Source organism: Gambusia affinis, linkage group LG15 (genome assembly GCF_019740435.1).
Source record: "Gambusia affinis linkage group LG15, SWU_Gaff_1.0, whole genome shotgun sequence".
Taxonomy (NCBI): domain Eukaryota; kingdom Metazoa; phylum Chordata; class Actinopteri; order Cyprinodontiformes; family Poeciliidae; genus Gambusia; species Gambusia affinis.
The window spans coordinates 761,241-782,384 of NC_057882.1; the positions used below are offsets into that span (position 1 = coordinate 761,241).

At 41.1% G+C, this 21,144-nt stretch overlaps 1 protein-coding gene across 1 annotated transcript in view; it reads right to left on the bottom strand.

Annotated features, from left to right (window-relative positions):
* Positions 1 to 14,169: 14,169 nt before the first annotated feature.
* Positions 14,170 to 21,144, bottom strand: part of mybbp1a (MYB binding protein (P160) 1a) — a 56,411-nt gene continuing 49,436 nt past the window's right edge. Inside the window, exons 22-27 of the mRNA XM_044141567.1 lie at positions 19,484 to 19,615; positions 19,340 to 19,408; positions 19,041 to 19,154; positions 16,700 to 16,801; positions 16,488 to 16,612; positions 14,170 to 14,624 (exon numbers count right to left, since the gene is read on the bottom strand). Coding sequence (XP_043997502.1) covers positions 14,291 to 14,624; positions 16,488 to 16,612; positions 16,700 to 16,801; positions 19,041 to 19,154; positions 19,340 to 19,408; positions 19,484 to 19,615 — 876 coding nt within the window. The 3' untranslated portion in view covers positions 14,170 to 14,290. The remainder of the gene's footprint in view (positions 14,625 to 16,487; positions 16,613 to 16,699; positions 16,802 to 19,040; positions 19,155 to 19,339; positions 19,409 to 19,483; positions 19,616 to 21,144) is intronic.

A 21,144-nucleotide genomic window follows, 5' to 3' on the forward strand; every position in this document is an offset into this window, starting at 1 on the left:
ATATATATATATATATATATATATATATATATATATATATATATATATTATTATTATTATTTTTTTTAATGTAATTACAGTGTTCACTGCTATCAAGTGAAAAATATTTATTGGACCTAATCGCAAAACACTTTTGCCTTAAACAGATGAAGCTTGGCGTAATTCATTTCGGTGAGCCGCCTTCTCTTGCCAACCGATATATGAGACATTAAAATCTGTCTGCTTCTGAGTGGGAAGATTGGATTTGAGTGGGAATAAAGGGAATTTATTGACGACTGTATGGACAGTAGCAGTTACAGATGGCTGAAAAGTAAGAGGTTAATAGCTTAGGCTGGAGGTGAGTAGCCAGGAAAATTGCCAGAGGTTGCAGTTTGTCACAGACAACTGAAAGACAGTGCTCAGTGATAAGGCAGAGGAATGGTGGAATACTGGCCCAGCCAAATGATGGGGTACATAGATAAGAAGGTGAACCATTATGCCATCATAATATGTGTTCATGTGGTAACCTCCGGAATGTAATGTCACAAATAAGTAGCGCTGTCCCAGTTTGGGGAAAATGTTCTGCTACATGTAGTCTACATGTAGTCCTACATGCAGGACTTGAAAGCAAAACATGCAGGACTACATGTCTTGCTTTCATGTAGTCCTGGAAAACTTGTAATGTTTGTACTGGAAATGTATGCTCTCTTTCAAATATTCACTGCTCTCTCAAACCTTTCTACTTGCTTGAGCTCAAAACGTGCCTCTGCTCAGTTCAAATCTCCACTTGCAAACCTTTCTGCTCGCGGATTCTTTCCTGTTTGATCTTGGAACCAAAAAGTACCATCACCTGGCAACCTCTCAGCCAATAGAATTAAAGTGCGTTTGTTTCCTTCAGGTGGGTGTACCCACAGAAGGAAACTTAGAGATAAGGATTTTGCCTATATAGTCTGGAATCAATAGCTTCACATTGACTTACATGACAGACAGCAAGTTTGTGTTCTCAATCTTCACTACATATCTGCCAGCAGGGCACTATCAATCGCTAACAGTAGAGCTGTTGTAAACACTTATTTTAGTAATAAAGTATTCTATTAATTATCTGGTGAATAATTGGGTTATTAAATAAATGAATTGATAAAATAAAATACTGCTAAATATATTATAAATATTTGTGCTCGCTTTTAAAGATAACCTGGAATTTTTTTTTTATTATTTATTTTATTTTATTTGATTTTTTTTTACAAAAATCTGAAATTATATTTAATTTGTGGTCATGACCTGCCAGGTGTAGGCTGCAGGTCGTGGAAGTCGCGACCTGCCACAGCTTAATAACCCCATCTTCTAGCTTCTGTGACATATAATGCAGCTTCTTTGTCAGATTGAATATGAATGATTTTATTTAGGGGAAAAAAAAAAAATATATATATATATATATATATATATATATAAAAATATATATATATATATATATATATATATATATATGTATCTCTCTCTCTATATATATATATATATATATATATGTAACGGATATTAGATACAAAAGTTGAAATTCTTGCTAAAATGTGTTTGGTAAACATCTTTGTATATATTTTATAACTGCCTTGGGATGAGTGGTGTTTGGCGCCCCCTACTGGTTGCCTATAAATAAGAGGGGAAACCGGAAATTCCACACAGACGGTTTTGCACTCTTATGTGTGCACAGAGAACAGGTGGACTAGTAGGGGAGGCTGATGGGATGTTTTTGTCGACCACTCATTGCAGGTTGTAAAATAAACCACTTACAATCCAACCACTGTCCACGCGAGTCTGTATGACAGGACCGGTAAAAAGGAAGCTGTTACATTGGTGCCGTGACCTTGGACTTCAATCAAGCTCATCGAACCTGTGACCGTCCTGTCTGCTACATCGGTTTTTGAAGACATCAGTTCACATTGTGTATGGGTTCATGTTCACAGCTGACACAGTAGCATTATAGTGCAGTGTAAAGCTATTTCTATACACTGAGAACCTTTATGTGCCATTAGAGTAATATACTACACAAATTGTTTTGATTTGTTTTGTTTATTATTCGTTTATTCCAAGTTGGTGATTTTATTTCCTATTGTGTTTTGGATTCTGAAAATATTTTCATTTGTTAAACTCCTGAAAAATGTCTAATCAAAGTAACCACTGTTGGTATAGCACACCCATTAGTATTGGTAGAGGAAGAGGTGTGCTTGCTCCCATTCCTTTTTCTGTTGATAGTCCTGCTCCTAGTGGTCTTATGGCCTCATTAGATGAAATTCCTAGTGCTAGAGTCCATAATCCTGTTGACTGTTATACCAGAACACCTATGCCTAATATCACACCAACACCGAACCCTACTAGTGACAGTTCTGAGTTTGTAACTGCCCAGATGAAATCTGTTATCCAAGAGATAGGACATCAGCTTGCTGACAGCATCATTTCACGCATACAGCCACATAACACAGTTGCTCCCAGTTCTACAGCCACACAAACTGTAGCGAGCATTATGGGTCAGTCCGGTTGTGTATCTGATGTATCGCAGGTTCAAGTTGTCATGCAGAGAAAAGTCAAAGAGCCTCCATGTTTTGCAGGTAATGGCTCAGACTCCATTACAGTGCATGACTGGGAAGATCAGATGAGAACATTCATTAGGAAAAGTAATGTTAAGATTGAAGAGCAGGCTGATGAAATTCTTATGCATCTGAGGGGAAAGGCTAAGGACGTAGTTAAGTTTGGGATTAGAAATAGTAACATTAACATTACTGCTCACCCTGACATGATTTTTAGTCTCCTCAGAAAACACTTCAGCTCTACTAAGTACTCTGCTGTCCCCTTAGCTGACTTTTATTCGACCCTTCCCAAAGACCACGAAGACCCATATGACTACTGGCTGAGACTAAACAGAGCAGCTGACTTCGCCTCTGACTGCCTGAGAGAACAGGGCAAATTATTTGAAAACCCTGAGATGGAGGTGACACGTATGTTTATTAGAAATTGTCCCTGTAAAGACCTGACTCTCACTTTCAGGTCCAAAACTATTGATAAGTGGTCAGCGTGTGAAGTCCTGGAGGTGCTGAATGAGTACCATGCTGAGGTGAGCTGTAAAGAAACTTCCCCAGTGCACCACGAGAAGACAGTGGACATTAAAGTGCACAAAGCAGAGGTAGGCCATGGCTTGGTCCCTACACACAACAGTCAGGAGTACTCCCAGACACACAGCCCTCAGTGTGTCTCCCTGACAGATGTAATGTTCATGTTAGAGAAGGTTCTGCTGCATGGAGCCTCTGATCAATCACATGTAAGAAGGCGAACTCCACCCAGGCGACCTGTAGACAATACAGACAAAATTGATGGTTTCACAATTAAACCATGCATTATTTGCAAAGCTGACAACCACAGTGCCTTGTCACATTGCCGAGAAAATAGGCTCTGTTTCAAGTGTTATGCTCCAGGCCATTCACGCCACAACTGCCCAACTAAAAGAGCTGCCCCAGAGCATCAGGAAAACTGACTGGTCTGCACACAAGGGAGGACAGTGCAGATGAACTCAATAAGCCTCCCATCAGTAATGAGTCTCCAGAAATCCAAGATAATGCATCCCTCTATGAGTTGTACAGTAGTACATTAATCCCATCCAAGAAACTGATATTCCAGGGATCCCAAAGAATAGCAGAAACTAACAGCCTGTTCTACACACCTGTGTCTGTACAGAATGGCCTCACCCTCAAAGCACTGTTAGACAGTGGTTCAATGGCTTGTACAATAAATGAGTCCTCTGTTCAGTCCCTTTTACAGCAGTGTCCTGACATAACGAAAAGCACAGCTGAAGATTATGTCATTATAGGCTGTGGTGGACAACAGGTTTTCCCCAAAGACATGTATGACCTTGATGTCATGGTTTATGGATGTAGGATGATAATTCCAACAATGGTTGTTCCAGGCCAGACAGAACAGATGATTCTTGGCAGCAATGCCATAAAACACATTCTAACCCAACTAAAGAACACTGACAGCTACTGGAGACTAGTTTATGCACCCAACAATGGCCAGACACCTGACCACTGCCAATTTCTGTCACTACTATCCAATACAGAACGTTGGAGGGGTGATTGCATTCCAGATAAAGTAGGGACAGTGAAAGTCAAGAGTTGTGTGACCCTGAAACCACGGAGTGAACACCTTGTCTGGAGCAAGTTACCTGAGTCAGCAGTGATGTCGGCAGGCAGTACAGTGATTGTTGAACCAACACAGTCTAAAGCTAGGCCAAGAGACATCCTTGTTGGCAGAGTTGTCACTCCTCTTTGGGGAGATCGATGGGTGCCTGTTAGAGTCATCAATCCTACAGACAGAGCTGTAGTACTGAGAAGAAATGCCAAATTAGCAGATGTGTCTCCATGTATTGCAGTTGAAGATCTACCAAAAGCTGACAAGATTGAGTGTAATATGCAGCGTATACAGAGTGAAGTTGTGCAGCCAAGGTCAGAGGAGGACATGATGCATACACTGAAGACTCTGGGTCTGCAAGACATTGACCTGAAATCATGTGAAGTGCCACTGCAGTGGAAAGACAAGCTCCTTGACCTCATTGTGCAGCATGAGTCGATCTTCTCCCGTCACAAGATGGATTGTGGAGAAGCTAAGGGGTTCGTTCACCGCATCCATCTTGTCGATGACAAGCCATTCCGTTTACCTTACAGACGCATACCACCAAGCCAGTATGAGAAACTGAGAATGACTCTGAATGAAATGGAAGAGAGAGGCATTATCCAGAAGTCAAACAGTGAGTATGCATCTGCACTCGTTCTGGTATGGAAACCAAATGGTGACCTCAGAGTCTGCACTGACTTCAGATGGCTCAATGCGAGAACTGTGAAGGATGCTTACCCACTTCCACATCAAGCTGATGCTTTGGCTGCCCTTGGTGGTAATGCGTTCTTCTCAACGATGGACCTGACATCAGGCTTTTATAATATCCCTCTTCACCCTGATGACAAAAAATATACAGCATTCTCGTCCCCATTTGGATTACATGAATATAACCGCCTTCCTCAAGGCCTGTGCAATAGTCCAGCTACATTCATGAGGATGATGATGTCCATATTCGGTGATGAGAACTTCACAAGCCTATTGTGCTACCTCGATGATCTGATGGTTTTTGCACCTACAGAGGAAACCGCACTCCATCGCCTACACATGGTTTTCTCCCGCCTTAAAGAACACAATCTTAAACTTGCACCCAAGAAGTGCTTCTTCCTAAGGCGGACTGTGAAGTTTCTTGGGCATGTCATCAGTGACAATGGTGTCCAAACAGACCCTGAGAAAGTGAAGGCCATAAATGACATCCAAGTCACTGACCTCATGCAGCCTGATGGAAAAACACCTTGCCCTAGCAAAATCAGATCTTATCTAGGCATGGTGATGTATTATCAAAGCTTCATTGAGGCATGTTCTGCAAAGGCAAAACCACTGTTTAAACTAACAGCTGGACTGGATGCTCAAAACAAACACAAAAGAGGTCGCAAACCTGTCAAAAGGAAAGGTCATGTGAAGTTGACACCTGCTGATTGGACAGATGCATGCCAGACTGCTTTTGAAACACTGAAACATGACCTCATGACAAGAGTCACTCTAGCCCACCCAGATTTCAAGGCCCCATTCATTCTGGCTGTCGACGCATCCTTTGATGGGATTGGAGCTGTCCTGTCACAACTACCACCTGGTGGAACAGTGGCCAGGCCAGTTGCCTTTGCAAGTAAAACTCTTTCATCCTCTCAACTGAACTACCCTGCACACCGCCTTGAATTTCTTGCCTTGAAATGGGCAGTATGTGACAAATTCAGCCATTGGTTGAAGGGCAGACACTTCACCATATGGACTGACAATAATCCATTGACATATATTCTGACCAAACCCAGACTTGACGCGTGTGAACAGCGGTGGGTGGCAAAGCTTGCTGCATATGATTTTGACCTAAAATACATCCCTGGCCCAAAGAACATTGTTGCAGACGCCTTGAGCCGTGAGCCATTTGTCCAATCATGTGTGGGTCATCGCCTCATAAATGAGCCATATACCTCGCTGTTGGACCAGGTCAACAGTGTGAATGACAGACTCGTACAGGATGTCTTCAGAGTGTCCAACAACTGTCAAGCTGTTGTAGATGATAGTAGTGAGATGCCAAATGAGACAGTTCAAGATACAGTTCCACCAAACAAAAAAGGCACAGTCTCAGCAGATGAAGTTGCTGCCATCCTCAATGTTCAGTCCAGCGGAGGTGTGAGTCATATGATGGGAACTGGTGTTGACCCCAATTTTCTGCTGGATGAAAACCAGTCATCTTCATTCCCACAGAGCCAGCTTGTCAATTGGCAGGAGGCTGACAACACAATCAGCAGAGCCATGTACTATGTACAGAGACATAGAAGACCTACCAAACGTGAAAGGGCTAATGAATCACGAAGCGTGATTAAGCTACTGAAACACTGGACCAGACTCACCATACAGAATGGCATGCTGTACAAGGCAAGGAAAGATCCTCACATGAATAAGAAAATCCTCCAGTTCATAGTACCTGACTCAATGAAGCAGAAAGTTCTCCATGGTCTCCATGATGCAGCGGGTCACCAAGGCCAGCACCGTACCTTGTCCCTGGCAAGGCAAAGATTTTTCTGGAGTGGCATGGGCCATGATATAATGAACTATGTTCGGTCCTGCCAGCGCTGCATTGTAGGGAAGACACCGGAACCACACAGCCGTGCGCTACTTCAAAACATAGTCACTACTGAGCCTATGGAATTAGTCTGCATAGACTTTTGGACTGCTGAGCAAGGGAACAAGTCTGTGGATGTTCTAGTTGTGACTGATCATTTCTCCAAGATGGCACACGCCTTTCCCTGCAAGAATCAGACTGCCAAGGAAGTTGCTCGTCGTCTCTGGAACAACTTCTTTCTCATTTATGGGTTTCCTCGCCGTATACATTCTGACCAAGGAGCCAACTTTGAGAGCAAGCTAATCAAAGAGCTTCTAGAGATGGCTGGGATACAGAAATCCCATACAACCCCTTATCACCCCATGGGGAATGGTATTGCAGAGAGATTCAACAGGACTCTGGGAGACATGATCAGATCCCTTCCCCCTCAGCCAAAAGCAAAGTGGCCACAAATACTGCAGCTACTAACCTTTTGCTATAACTGCACAGAGCATGAGACAACAGGGTTTGCACCATTCTACCTGGTGTTTGGAAGGATCCCTCGTCTACCTGTTGATGTGATGTTTCAACATGCCCTCACCAATGATATTGTTGTCAACTACTCAGAATGTGTTTCTCACCTAAAGAAAGATCTACACGAGGCTGCTCAGATTGTGCAGAAAAACAGTCTCAAGGAACAGACTCGCCATGCCAATCTATACAACCGCAAGTTCAAGGGATCACCTCTCGTCATTGGAGACAGAGTACTGATCGCCAACAGAGGAGTGCCGGGAAAACGCAAGATTGCAGACAAGTGGGAATCTACCCCTTATGAGGTCATATCAGTCAAGCCTGATATCAATGTCTACAAAGTTAAGGAAGTCCTAACGGGCAGAGAGAGAGTTGTCCACAGAAATCTGCTACTCTCTGTTAGCTTCTTGCCATGTGAGAGTGCTGGAGACCATGAATCTGACAGTACTGCTGCTATGCATGGAAGTGGTCTATATCCAGATGTACCTGATGTAATGGAGGACAGTGATGTCCGCACAGTCAATTGGCTGATGCAGTCTGGCGATGATGGAACCCATTCAGATGATGACGATTCACTTGACCGGGAATCCTGTGCCATCCAGTCTGACTCTCTCTCAGTTGTTACATCCAGTCCAACCAGTCACCCGATTCCTGTCCACAATATTGGCCACTCAACAGTCGATGATATAAAAGATCCAAAACATCGCCCAGACATGGTAATAACCCCTACCAACTCTGTCCATCCAGACGTGCCCTCTCCTGACAAACTCCTCATAGACATTGACACCCCTGTGACAGCTACTCCAGACGGTGACTGTTCAGACACTGCCCTTCCAGACTCCTTAACCCAGACTGTTTCCACACAGCTGGACCGTCGTATTCTTAGGGACCGTAGTTCCATTAGGCCCCCCAGACGTCTTATTTGTGAGATGAACAATCAAACAGTAGATGAGACTTCTTTATCTGCCGTATCTGTTATTTCCCTGATTCAGTTTTTTTCAAATGCATTTTCAGTTTAAGTAACAGAGTTAGGACAGTATTAAGCATTGAAGTGCTTGAGTAGTACTTTTAGGATCACAGGAACATTGTTTACATTTCAGAGGCGTAATGGGCACCTTTGAGTCTGTGTTTAGCTAGGAGTTTGATCACCTCCTTTCTTTACATACTCCTTTTTGGGAGAGTTTTTACACTGACAAGTATACACAGTTTTGTTCCTAGTGTTGCACACTTTCTTTTTGCTTTCCCCTTGGTACACACATTTTTTAATTTGTTTGTTTTTGTTTTGTTCGATCCGAAATATTACTTTTCATATTTAGCAGAATTTCAGGGGGGTGAATGTAACGGATATTAGATACAAAAGTTGAAATTCTTGCTAAAATGTGTTTGGTAAACATCTTTGTATATATTTTATAACTGCCTTGGGATGAGTGGTGTTTGGCGCCCCCTACTGGTTGCCTATAAATAAGAGGGGAAACCGGAAATTCCACACAGACGGTTTTGCACTCTTATGTGTGCACAGAGAACAGGTGGACTAGTAGGGGAGGCTGATGGGATGTTTTTGTCGACCACTCATTGCAGGTTGTAAAATAAACCACTTACAATCCAACCACTGTCCACGCGAGTCTGTATGACAGGACCGGTAAAAAGGAAGCTGTTACATATATATATATATATATATTTATATATATATATATATATATATATATATATATATATATATATATATATATATATATATATATATATATATATATATATATGTATATCTCTCTCTCTCTCTCTATATATATATATATATATATATATATATATATATATATATATATATATATATATATATATATATAGATATATATATATCTATATATATGTATATAGATATATATAATTGATGGAAGAAATGGTGTGAAATGACTCCTCTCTCTCTACTATTTGGTCATGTTCTGCACGAAGCCTCCTTTTCAACTCCTATGGAATTTGGGGTCATAGTTCAGGCATCTTTTAAGATTTTCAGATGATAATCAGCTCATTCCAGTTGTAAAAACAATACTTTGTTGTCACAGTTACAGCTTATAACATTTATTTACTCATTTATTTAGACTCCCTTCATGCGGTTGTGGAGCTTGGAGCTCCTTGCTCCCTCAAGGCCTGATAAATAAATCACTGAATGCTAATTAATAGGATTTCAACTTGAAGGAGTCATTAAACAAACATTCTGTGTGGAACCTGCCAACATATCTGCTAAGGAGCGGCAGACTCCAAAGGGGACACTTTAATAAGAGAAGCACAGATATAGAAGAAGAAGAAAATAAAAAAAATGCCTCTGCAATAATAAATACTTCACAGTCGGCTGCGTCATGGATTGGAAAAATTCACAGTCTGTGCTTTACGGCATGAATCCATGAAGATGAAAACATTTTTCAAGGTGAGGGGACGAATCAGACTGGTGTTCAGTTGCGTCTTTCTCATACTGATGAGGCGCTGCCCCCTCCACTTCCTCCACCCCACTTGGAGTTTGCAAGTCGCTGCGATTTTTCGGCTGAGCTGCATTAGCAGATTGGTCTGGTGCTCCGTACCTCTGCTCACAGCGATGAATAGTGTCAGTTCACTGTCAGGAGGAGAGCACAGCACTGCTCTCATTCTCACCCCTGCTGTCAGGGTTTGAGGAGAACAATTTGTCACCAAGAGACCCACTTTATATGCTTCATTACTGTGGCTTCAAGCTGGGACTTCAAGGGTACAGTACCAAAAAAACAAAGACATAAAAAAACCTCAGCTGCAAGCAAAAAAGGGATAGCTTGAGCTAAAGAGGGTGTTCAAAATACCTGTTACACAAATTTGCTCTTGTTTTGCTTTTCTGTCACCCTCAGTTGTTTCAGGTCATCAAACTAAAGTTAATATTAGACAAAGATAACCTGGCAATGAGCATTAAAACGACCACTTAACTACGTTATCCAAATCAACCTGGCATCCAAATGGAAAATGTCTTAAAGTGTGTCTGCACATCCTTAAAAAGATTCTTAAAGTCATCTATCTATAATAAAGACCTTGAAATATCTCAAATTAATTTTAAAAAGATTTCTTTTAACATTAATCACATGTCTCACATTTGCCTAATAACTGAGTCTACTACTCAGCTGTGGAGGAATTTCAATGTATGACATGTTTAAAATTACTGAAACTTCACTTAATTTTTTTGATTTTTTTTATACCCCTTCAGAGGGTCTTTTGTGGGCTCTAGTGTTCCTTATATAAAAGTAGGCTGACAGGAAGGGGGGAAGGAAAGATATTCGGCAAATATCGTCGGGTTCGGGAGTCAAACTCGTGACAGCTACATCGAGGACTGAAGGTCTCCAAACATGGGTTGCGCTATCCCCTACGCCACCATGGCACGCCTCACTTAATTTTTGCCTGGATTCTGATTTTAGTTTTAGTCTTCAGTCAGCGGCTGAAGACCTCTGACCTCTATCAGTCTTGTAACATGTGTTGCAAGACTGATAGCAGTTACAGGTGGTCACACTCCTTCTTTGCCACAGCATCATCATCCACAATGAGAATAGCAACTTGGATGATGAGCTATGACAAATTTAATTTACCTTTGGGTTAAATTAAGTTTTGTGGTAATTGAATTGGAATTGAACTGAACGTAGATTTTGAGATTGAGCTCTGGGGTTTTTGCACTTTTTAAATATTACACATAAAGGCTTTGTGTTGAACTTGCAGAGACATTCACTCAAAAGGAAAGGGTTAAGAAGTGCCTAAAGATTGGGGGAAAAATGAATAGAGACCAAAATACCTGAGCAAAACTGGTGAAGTCAAGGAAACTGGCAGATAATTGTGAATTTTTGCCACTCTTTCAAATCCAAGTGGACATGTAATTGGTTCTTGATTATAATATGGATTTAACTCTGCTGCTCTGTCTCCAAAGTTGTGCGGGAGAAATTTACAGTCCATTGTCTCTTTTAGCTTTCTTGCAAACCTATGATGTGAACTGATTTATTATTTTCCATCCTGCAGTGGTCTTTGTGCGTGTCCTATTCAGGGAGAGCTTAAGTTACAGCAGTGCAACAGGAAACTAACAACCAGCACAAATACATGCTGGCTGCCATTGTTCCTCCTGCCTTTTCGTTCGGCCCTGCAGTGCAGAGAGGAGCTTTAAGATGAGATTACTGATGGATGAGGCGACTGCCCGCTAACACTCCTGCGGATTTATGGCTGACCGACTTCATGTCCTGTATAGTAATCCATTTGGGGAGACACTGCATCATTTTCTTGACAGCAGAATTAGGGTTCTGTGTGATTGCTTACCTTTTTTTATTGCACAAAGGCTTTGCAACATCCAATACAGCACAAATGCCAGGGATATTTTTTCAGCTTAGAGTGTTATGTAATGCAGTTAGTTGTTTCAGTCTGAGCATGCAGAGCAGAAAGGTGACTCACTCAGGTATTCAATTTCAACCCAAAACACTGAACTTGCAGTATAATCCTCTTACAAAATACATAGTCTAATGAAAAATAAGAAGCGTATTATTCATGGAAATACAAAAATTCACTCTGAGGGTTAATGGGTGTTCGAAATTGTTTTTTTTTTCCTTGGGATTTATGGACCCTTTTATCAAATCAAATTCTAATTTTATTTTATAATAAAGAAAAAACAGTCTCACTGGGATCTATAATGAATTAGTCTATCAATTTATTAAACAGTTAGAAAATTATCAAAACGTTTATTTATCTCAGTAACAGAATAAAAAAAAAAGAAATTTAAATAGTTTCATTACACACACAGTGATCTATTTCAAATGTTTAATTTTGATGATAATGGTTTACCAACTAATGAAAGATATAGAATTCAGTTTCTCAGGAAATTTAACCAATAAAAGTCATTGTTAACAAAAAAATATATATTATGGCCCACACAATCATGGGGTGAACTGCTGATTTGACGGTCATACAAGATGGTCCTTTTTGTGCAGGCTTCCAATGACATGAAGAAAAGTAATGTTAAGGGAGAGTTGAGTGGAAGGAAAAAGAGTCATAGGAAAAGGTGCAAAAGCAACAGAGATACCCAGAGCTTTAAGGCGAAAACAAAAGTCACTCAAGAGTTTTATATTCACTCAGGTTTTCCTGGACTGCACAGAGGGGAAAATAAGCTTTGATACACTGATTATTCAAGTTTCTCACAAAGACCATAGAGGGCTGTAATTTCACTTTCATTATAGGTACATCTCTACTGTGAGAAACAAAAAATATTTTACTAATTAATGATAGAAGTCAGACATTAATTCTTGACTGGTGTGAGTTTTCTGTAAGACTTTCTCTCTCCTTTCTTTGTAGGAAGGAAAAGTTGAAAAATCCAATTTTCCCACCGATATCAGATGTACAACTGGATCCATCAGTAGGAGGTCAAAACCTTCTATATTGTGTTTCTGTGTTCAAAGCTTGAATATGCCATATATGAGTGAATTTCACTTTAAATAGTTTGCAGATAAAATTGAATCAGTTCACTGTAATTAAATGAGAACCTTACCAGCTGGTTTTAATGACTCATTATGTTATGCTCTTTTCTATTTAGCACTTCGTCTGCTGTCCGACTCAAAATCAGTGAAGGAGGAGCAAAAAAGCCTTCTGCTAAAGAGAGGATGAATCATGAGATTCATTAATGAGGCTCAGGGCACATTAGCATTCACACCACAACTTACAATTGGCCAAATGTCCTAAAAGCCTCTGAAGGAGATAAACACAATTGTATCCCAATGGTTTCTACCTTAGAGCCATACAAGTGAGAATGGATGCATGAGACTGCCAGATGTGGACCAGGCGAAACAGCTTTAGAAAGGTGTTTTTCTTTTAGCGTTTTTTCTCATTAAATCTGCAGTAGGAAACCTTTACAAAAATATGTTTTTACCATATTTGTGAAAACTGTCACCATTTCATGACATTATGGTATGAGACAATCTGTAAAATACTAAACTCCTCCACCTCTTTCTTCCCTTAAAAAATACATCCCTCTCAGTTAAAAACAACCAATCAGAGCAAGAAGATATGTGTTAGTGCTGTAAATCAATGCTGCTCTATGTGCTAGTGGCAGAGAAACAATGTACCGTTCCAGGAAAACCATTTATCCGCCATCATCAATGGCTTTGCTAACTAGTCTTAGCATTTGTTGAAGGCTAAGTTGTGGTAAACCAGCTGTAACAAAGAGCAAGTGGGAGGGGTGAACACAAGAGTGATTGACAGCGCTAAGAACCTCTTCCTTGCTCTGACCGATTGTTTCTGACTGAGTTTTGTATTTCTGCAATTAAAACTGGAAGCGCTAGAAGAAGGCAGAGGAGCTAAATTTTTTACACAGATTATCTCTTTTACTCTCTACATAATCAAGGGACTCCAGATGAGAATTATCTTGTAATATAATCTGGTACAGCACCTACATTGTCTCGTTTTAAAAGAAGTTTATTATTCAGTTTTGTATAAAAGTTACATACTGCAGCATTAACTCAAATTTAAAAATAGGCTACCTTATTGATTCCAAAGATAAAAAGAGCAAAGTATGAAAAGTATTGGCAAAAATCTGTCCAACTACACAGCATCAAAGACAAGAAAGAATAATTGTCCAAAGTAAAGCAATATTTCCCTCAGAAAGGCAGAAACGAAAGCTTGAAAAATGAAAAAAATCTCACTGAAAATACAGAGCTACTCCAAAGGGCTGCCACCCTGAGCAGCGCAAATCCAGAATTGAGAATTTAATTTAATGCTGAATAGAATATTATGATGAAGCTGAAGTTATGAGAAACTGGTGGATTTTATATACAGAGAAGTATTTAAATATAATTCTCCGTATATAGGGAAGTATATTTTTATACTTCTCTGCATAAAAATATACAGAGAAGTATATTTTTATTTTTCAGGGGTTTTTTTTAATCAACAGCAGTCACGTTAGGAAAAATAATCTTTCACCACACTTCCTACAAATCACTTTTTATTTTGTAAATATTGGAGTAAACATACAGTTCAACCTGATGTGGTAGCAATAAAGAAACAAAAAGCTTTCATTTAAAATGCTATTTTCTGTTTCAATTTATATTATATTTCCTCTCCTCCCTTCTTCTGCTTGGGTTTCTTTTTGCCAGCTTTCCTGTCAGGTTGCGTTTTGCTCTTCTTGGCCGGGTTGGTCTGTGAAGCAGCAGAACCATCGGCCGGTCGTTTCTGTTTAGTCTTCTTGTCTTGTTTCTTTTTGGCCATTCCTTTCTGCTCCCCTGGCTTGGTGGCCGGGGCCGACTTCTCCCCCGCTGGCTCCAAAACAGGCTTGTTGCACTTTTTACGTTTTTTTGTTTCTGGCAGGAAACCTTTGATCTTCTTGGGAGCGGCCTCCTGCTCACTGTCCTTGTTGGGTTTTGTCTTGTTAACTTTGGGCTTCCTAGAAGCAAAATATAAAAGTTACAACCAAATGAAATGATCATTTTTATAAGCTACACCAGACTGTAAATTAGGGCTGGAACAATTAATTGTGATTAATCAATTATTAAAATAATTATCTAATTTAGTAATTGATAAATTGTTAAATTAAATATACAGACTGAAAAAAGGCCACCTCTCTTTGGGCTGCCACCTTATTGTGGTGGAGGGGTTTGAGTGCCCTAGGAGCTCTGCTGTCTGGGGCTCTATGCCCCTGGTAGGGTCACGCAAGGTAGACAGGTCTTAGGTAAGGGACCAGACAAAGCGCAGCCCGAGGACCCTTATGACGGAAAAGAACTTTGGACTTGGTGTTCCCTCGCCCCGACGTTGGTCACTGGGGCCCCACTCTGGAGCCAGGCCTGGAGGGGGCGCACAATGGCAAGTGCCTGATGGCCGGGCTTTAATCCATGGCAAGGTCTATTCAGGGGTCCTGGAGAGGCGGGTCTGTCGGATTGTTGAACCTCAGCTTCAGGAAGAGCAGTGTGGTTTTCGTCCTGGTCGTGGAACACTGGACCAGCTCTACACCCTCAGCAGGTCCTGGAGGGTGCCCAACTGTTCTACATGTATTTTGTAGACTTGGAGAAGGTGTTTGACCGTGTCCCTCGGGGAGCCCTGTGGGGGGTTCTCCGGGAGTATGGGGTACCGGGCTCCTTGATACGGGCTGTCAGGTCCCTGTATGACCGGTGTCAGAGTCTGGTCCGCATTACTGGCAGTAAGTCGGGCTCATTTCCGGTGAGGGTTGGACTCCGCCAGGGCTGCCCTTTGTCACCGATTCTGTTCATTACTTTTATGGACAGAATCGGATGTCTGCTGTGAAGCGGGCGCTGTACCAGTCTGTCATGGTGAAGAGAGACTGAGTCAAAAAGCGAAGCTCTAGATTTACTGGTCGATCTACGTTCCCACCCTCATCTATGGTCATGAAGTTTGGGTCATCACCAAAAGAACGAGATTGCGGATGTAAGCGGCCGAAATGGGTTTTCTCCGTAGGGTGTCTAGGCTCTCCCTTAGAGATAGGGTGAGAAGCTCAGTCATCTGGGAGGGACTCAGAGTAGAGCCGCTGCTCCTTCATGTCGAGAGGACCCAGTTGAGGTGGCTCGGGCATCTGGTCAGGATGCCTCCTGGATGCCTCTCTGGTGAGGTGTTCTGGGCACGTCCCACCGGGAGGAGGCCCCGGGGAAGACCCAGGACACGCTGGAGGGACTATGTCTCTCAGCTGGCCTGAGAACGCCTTGGGATTCCTCTGGAGGAGCTGAAAGAAGTGGCTGAGGAGAGGAAAGTCTGGGCCTCCCTTCTTAAGCTGCTAACACTGCGTCCCGACCCCAGATAAAGCGGAAGAAAATGGATGGACGGAAAAAAAGGCCAATTGCTGAGGGGACAACGTACTTGAAGCAGAAGGTAAGCCAAAACTGTACATAAATATAAACATATTTTGAATTTATATATCTTTTTAACGGCAAATATGTTCAACCCAAAACTCCTCAAGTGACATAGCTTCATTTGTTTCAAATCTTGCAAAAATATTTATAAAGTATCTTTTATTATCCAATTGTTAATTGGTTAATTAAAACAAATTGAAGTTTAGGCAATAAAATTTTTATTTTCTTATTTTAAAAAAAATTCATTTGTGTTTATTTGCATCGTTTAATGCATTTCTAATATTGTCTCAAAATTTAAGGGATTATGTAAAAAATCTGCAGAATGGGCCAATTTTATCCGATTAATCATCTGAATAATTAATACAATAATCAATTACTAAAATAATTGTTAGTTGCAGCCCGACTATTAATACAAAAAATTGTGTTTATAAAAAATCTCTATGATTTACATCACTCCTAAGTGTTTCATCACGGCCCAGTAGGTGTCCTGCAGTTTTCCCGTCTTCTTGAACGAGACATTGCTGGTCAGGGACTGCAGGGCCTTCTTTAGCTGTTCCAGGTCCACAAACAATTTCTGCACAATTAGAAAACACAAAAACTGCACTCTGTTGATTTTTTCTCTTTTTGATTCCAGATTTATTTGATCCATGAGCCCACCCACCTGCTGGTGAATGTGCTTGACCACAAACTGACAGAGCTCCAGGGTTTTGACCAGCTTCTCTTTGGCCACCTTGCTCTCAGCTTGGCCGACCTGACCCAGACTCTGGAGGCAGAACACAAAAGAGACGTTATATTTCAATTCATGTTGGTCCTGCTAATTATGACCGACATAATTAGCAGAACCTACATTTCAAAGTTTGTCTTGAAATGTTCAAGACAAACCATTAAAGGGAACCTTTCAAGCAAAATTTACAGTTTGGAGTTTTTATACTTCTGTTTGGGTCTGTCTGCAAAACAAGCCATTTCTAAAACCTCCCGATTGTTAAGTCACAATCAATGGGCACTGTGGCGTTACCTGGTCCCATTACCAAGCAACCCAAGCAGACCTGCGCTATACAATGGTTGCTGGAAGAGACAAGTAATTCTAAAAAACACTTAAAAAAAGTTGAGTTACTTAACGTAGTCCCTGGTTCTTTGATAACAGAATGAGGTGTTTCACTATGGGAATTGCCTCAGCGTGACCCAACTATGGAAGCTCCAATGACATCATCGACATTCGTGACAGACAGGTTGAGCTGTGACCGTGGCTCCACCTACCCTTCAATATCTCGGCCGACCTACCCTAACCCTGAAACACCTCACTCCGTTATCAAAGAACCAAGGTTACGTTAAGTAACGTTCTTTTTCTAGCTTTGTTTGGTGTTTCATTATGGGAGATATGGCCAACTCCCAATTGCCTGCGGACCCCAAAGCAATGCTTGGCAGCAATTCATACAATCCAGGACTCAGGTGGAGCCTGATGAGCCAACCCCAAGCACTGTGTGCACCAATGATGACTGGGCCACATCCAGCCTATAAAACCTCACAAACATGTGCGGTGTAGCCCAACTAGCTGGAGCACAGATGTCCTGGGCTGACAAACTGCGGAACAAAGCCCAAGAGGTGGCCATGCTCCTGGTAGAATGGGCCCTCACCCCTTTAAGAGACCTTGCATTTGTGATAATATTTCATTTGAAGCATTTGATACCCATATTTTATGGATATACATTTTAACTTAATTTGAACTTTGTGCATTTCAGATTTGTCTCCATGTATTTGCCCTTTTTAAATTTTCAACAAAAACTTTAAAAGTTCATTATAATCATAATGATTAGGATTAATTAATGATTATTAACCATAATCATTATGACTATGATTAGAATCATAATCACAAATATCAAATATCAAAATAAGTTGTTTAAAACAAGCTTATCTTTGCACTTTTTAATCAAAAACAGAAACTTAAAAACATTATTTGGAACTACAAAAAACGTTTTTTTATCTTACTTTCAAAATAAATATGTAGGAAACTCTCAGAAATCAAGGACAGAGAAGACAGTTAAGGAGGACAGGATTGTTCTGTTCTTGCGTTTATTTCAGGAGCAAAGGCACCAGAGGAGGAGCTGTTCTGGGACGATTTACAGGAGCATGTAATTACGCATGTCTTCACCCGCCGCTCTCTGGAGGACACAAGGAGGACAGCGAGAGGAGCAGCACCTCCAATTATCATTTATCACTGCACTATGCAATCTCATAAAGGTTCCAGATTAATGTAATTAGAACGCAAACAGGCTTGAAGCTTGCATTTGAATAAATATGTCTGATCAAAGAGGAATCACGGTGTGCAGCGGCTGCCTTGTGTGCATGAATAAGACTTTCAATCATTTCCACAAGCAGAGAGGGACAGAATTTAAACAGGAGGAGGCAGATCTAGAAAGTCTGGTTTGTTTTGGGAAGAGTGAATGCACAAGTAAGCCTATCGCAATAAGCAAAAAATCAATTAACTGCACGGTAAATTGAAGCAAGCCCTATAATATCCACTTGCATGATTATTTGTTTTTAACGAGTTTCTCTTTCTTTCTACCAAAAACTGGAGTATTCAGTACTACTTGAAAATGTTCTCAAACAATATTATTTTTATTGCAACAACTCTTGGGACAATTTATTGTCCAGCAAACTTTGTTATGTTGACTGATCTGAAAAGCCAACCAGGAGCTCTGTCTAAAAAACACAGGTCTCACTTCAGTTGGAGTGAATTCTGATATGGTTTGAATGCATATGTGAATGCCAAGTGGACTGCAAACTGCTCCAGAAGCAGCAAGCGGATTATAGCACAGGGCATTCCGGGTAAAGTCAACCAAAACAAAGAAGCAAGGTATCACAGCAGAAAATCTAACAATTTAGGTCCCCAATCAAACCAAGTTACCCTGGTTAGGTTGCATCCTACCAGGCTATAGAAGTGGGATTTAGACTGGATCTTCACTGATGGATTTCATCAATTTGGTGGAGATGTGTTGCCTTACCAAAACCAGCTGCGCTGATACCTTCTCACAGAGCTGGGTCCACTCATAGGTGCTCAGAAGCTGCTGGATGTCTTTGCTCTGCATCGCCCGCAGGACCAACACACACGCTTGACACTACATATGAAATGAGATCCATGAAAGCAAGAGTTATGTTCCTTGTAATCAATTTAGGTCAATTAATTCACTCTTATTTGATTTTTGCCAGTTTGAATACAAATAAGAATTTGTTCATGCTAAATGTTAAATTATCAGTGTTTGGTTTTATTCATACCGTATTTTGTGTTTGGGAAGGATTTTACCTGCTGATGTTCCCGGAGTCCTGATGTGATGTGCTGCACAGCCGTATCCAGGAGGTTCACACAAAAAACCTGGACCAAGCATTACAAAGTGTCATTTATGCTCCGAATGAGACACTATGAGTAAAGATGTGTGCCTGGACTCACAGGGAATCTGGTGAACAGGTCGGTGAACATCTGAGAGGTCAGAGGGCTCTTCCTCCGGCTCATGAAAGAGATCAGAGCCTCTCTGAAGAGGCTCGACACCCGATCCACATCCACGTTCCCCATAAACTTCGGCTGTGATTAAACACGACATGAGACAGGCGTGAGGTTCAGACTTTCTGTCTGAGAAGTTGGCAGAAAGAGAAAGCTTTAAATTCAGACAAGTCAAGCTAGACTCCCATTTAGCTGCTTCAGAGTCCTGAAATCCTTCCTGCTGGCTCACTTCCCACTCATGACAGGATAAAATGACAGCCAGGGGGAAAAAAGCCCATCAGATGTGCCGCTCTGCTGTACACTAACCATCTTGTTCCTGTCTGTCAGAGCTGCTCTCACTGAAACTTCTTCACTTTCTCTTCAGTTTTTACCTGTAAATGAGTTTGTTTTTTTTAAATGTACCAAGAGATTCACAGCAGATTTTCTAATTCTATGTATGAGCAGCTGGTGAATGTCAATATATTTGAATTAGGGTTGAAACAATCAGATTAATCGATTATTGAAATAATGACCTTTATATTACTGCGGACCGGTCAAAACCTGGCAATTTTTGCTGCAGCCGGGAAGTGGGGTTGAGGTGAGGTAATTTTCAAATCAAATTGTTGTGTGTGTGAGGGTTGTGGGGGGACATCAGATAATTCTTCTGCATGTTGGTGATTCCGCTAAAGCCTTTTTTTTTCTTCCCCAATTTTTCCTTTAAGACAATTTTACAACGTCCTACCTACAGTGTGTGGTGTGTTACGTGGTGGTGTGAAAATTGTCTTGGCCCAATTATTGCAGCCTGTGGGGCTTTCCCTGACAGGGAGCGAGAACGCAGCCTGTTGAATGTGACAGGTAGCCAATCAGAAAGCGCGGCGACGTAAGAACGGAGGGGAATCCCAAACAATTGACATGGCAACTGAGAGTCCGGTGGACATCGGAGGTGATATGTGGAAATGTTTATTACTATATATAAAGGTCATTTTTATATATGTTTATTATAAGTGGTTACGTTTATTCACTTAAAAGTGTTAAGTAGAAAAAAACATAACTCACCTCCAAATAGTGTAGCGAATAGAGCGGCTGCTCCCGCTGACTTTTATCAAACGCCTTTTCTTTTTGTTACGTCTTTTATCGCTTAACATGAGTCCACAAACTATCACTACTGCTTCTACATTGTCATTCATGTTTGATTATTCTAAATTCACGTATGGTATGTTGGGGGTTTTACTGGATTTTCTTCTACAATGGAGATGTTGGTGAGTGGAATCAGTTCGTGTGGAACTTTTATCAGCTCGTGTCGTGTGTGGTCACCGAAGTTTGGAAAATCGGCCGACAAACCAGACCTAAAACTCAAAAGCCCTACTCCTCTTATCTCGTCTGGACCACTGCCCTAATGCTCTCTGACTCTGGTTGCTATGGTAATGTTTACATAACCCTTCAAAATAAGATACAGACCAGCCACAGAAACAAACATTTTACTTTTGTGAAAATTTTAACTCACAATAAAGACTAATGGGAGCCCTGAGCTTGTTTCTCTGCAACCAGACGGTCCATCTGGGAGTGATGAGAGACAACGACAGCTGAAGTGTTGCTTATGCACAGAGTGCTTGGTTTCTATGTGGTGAAGC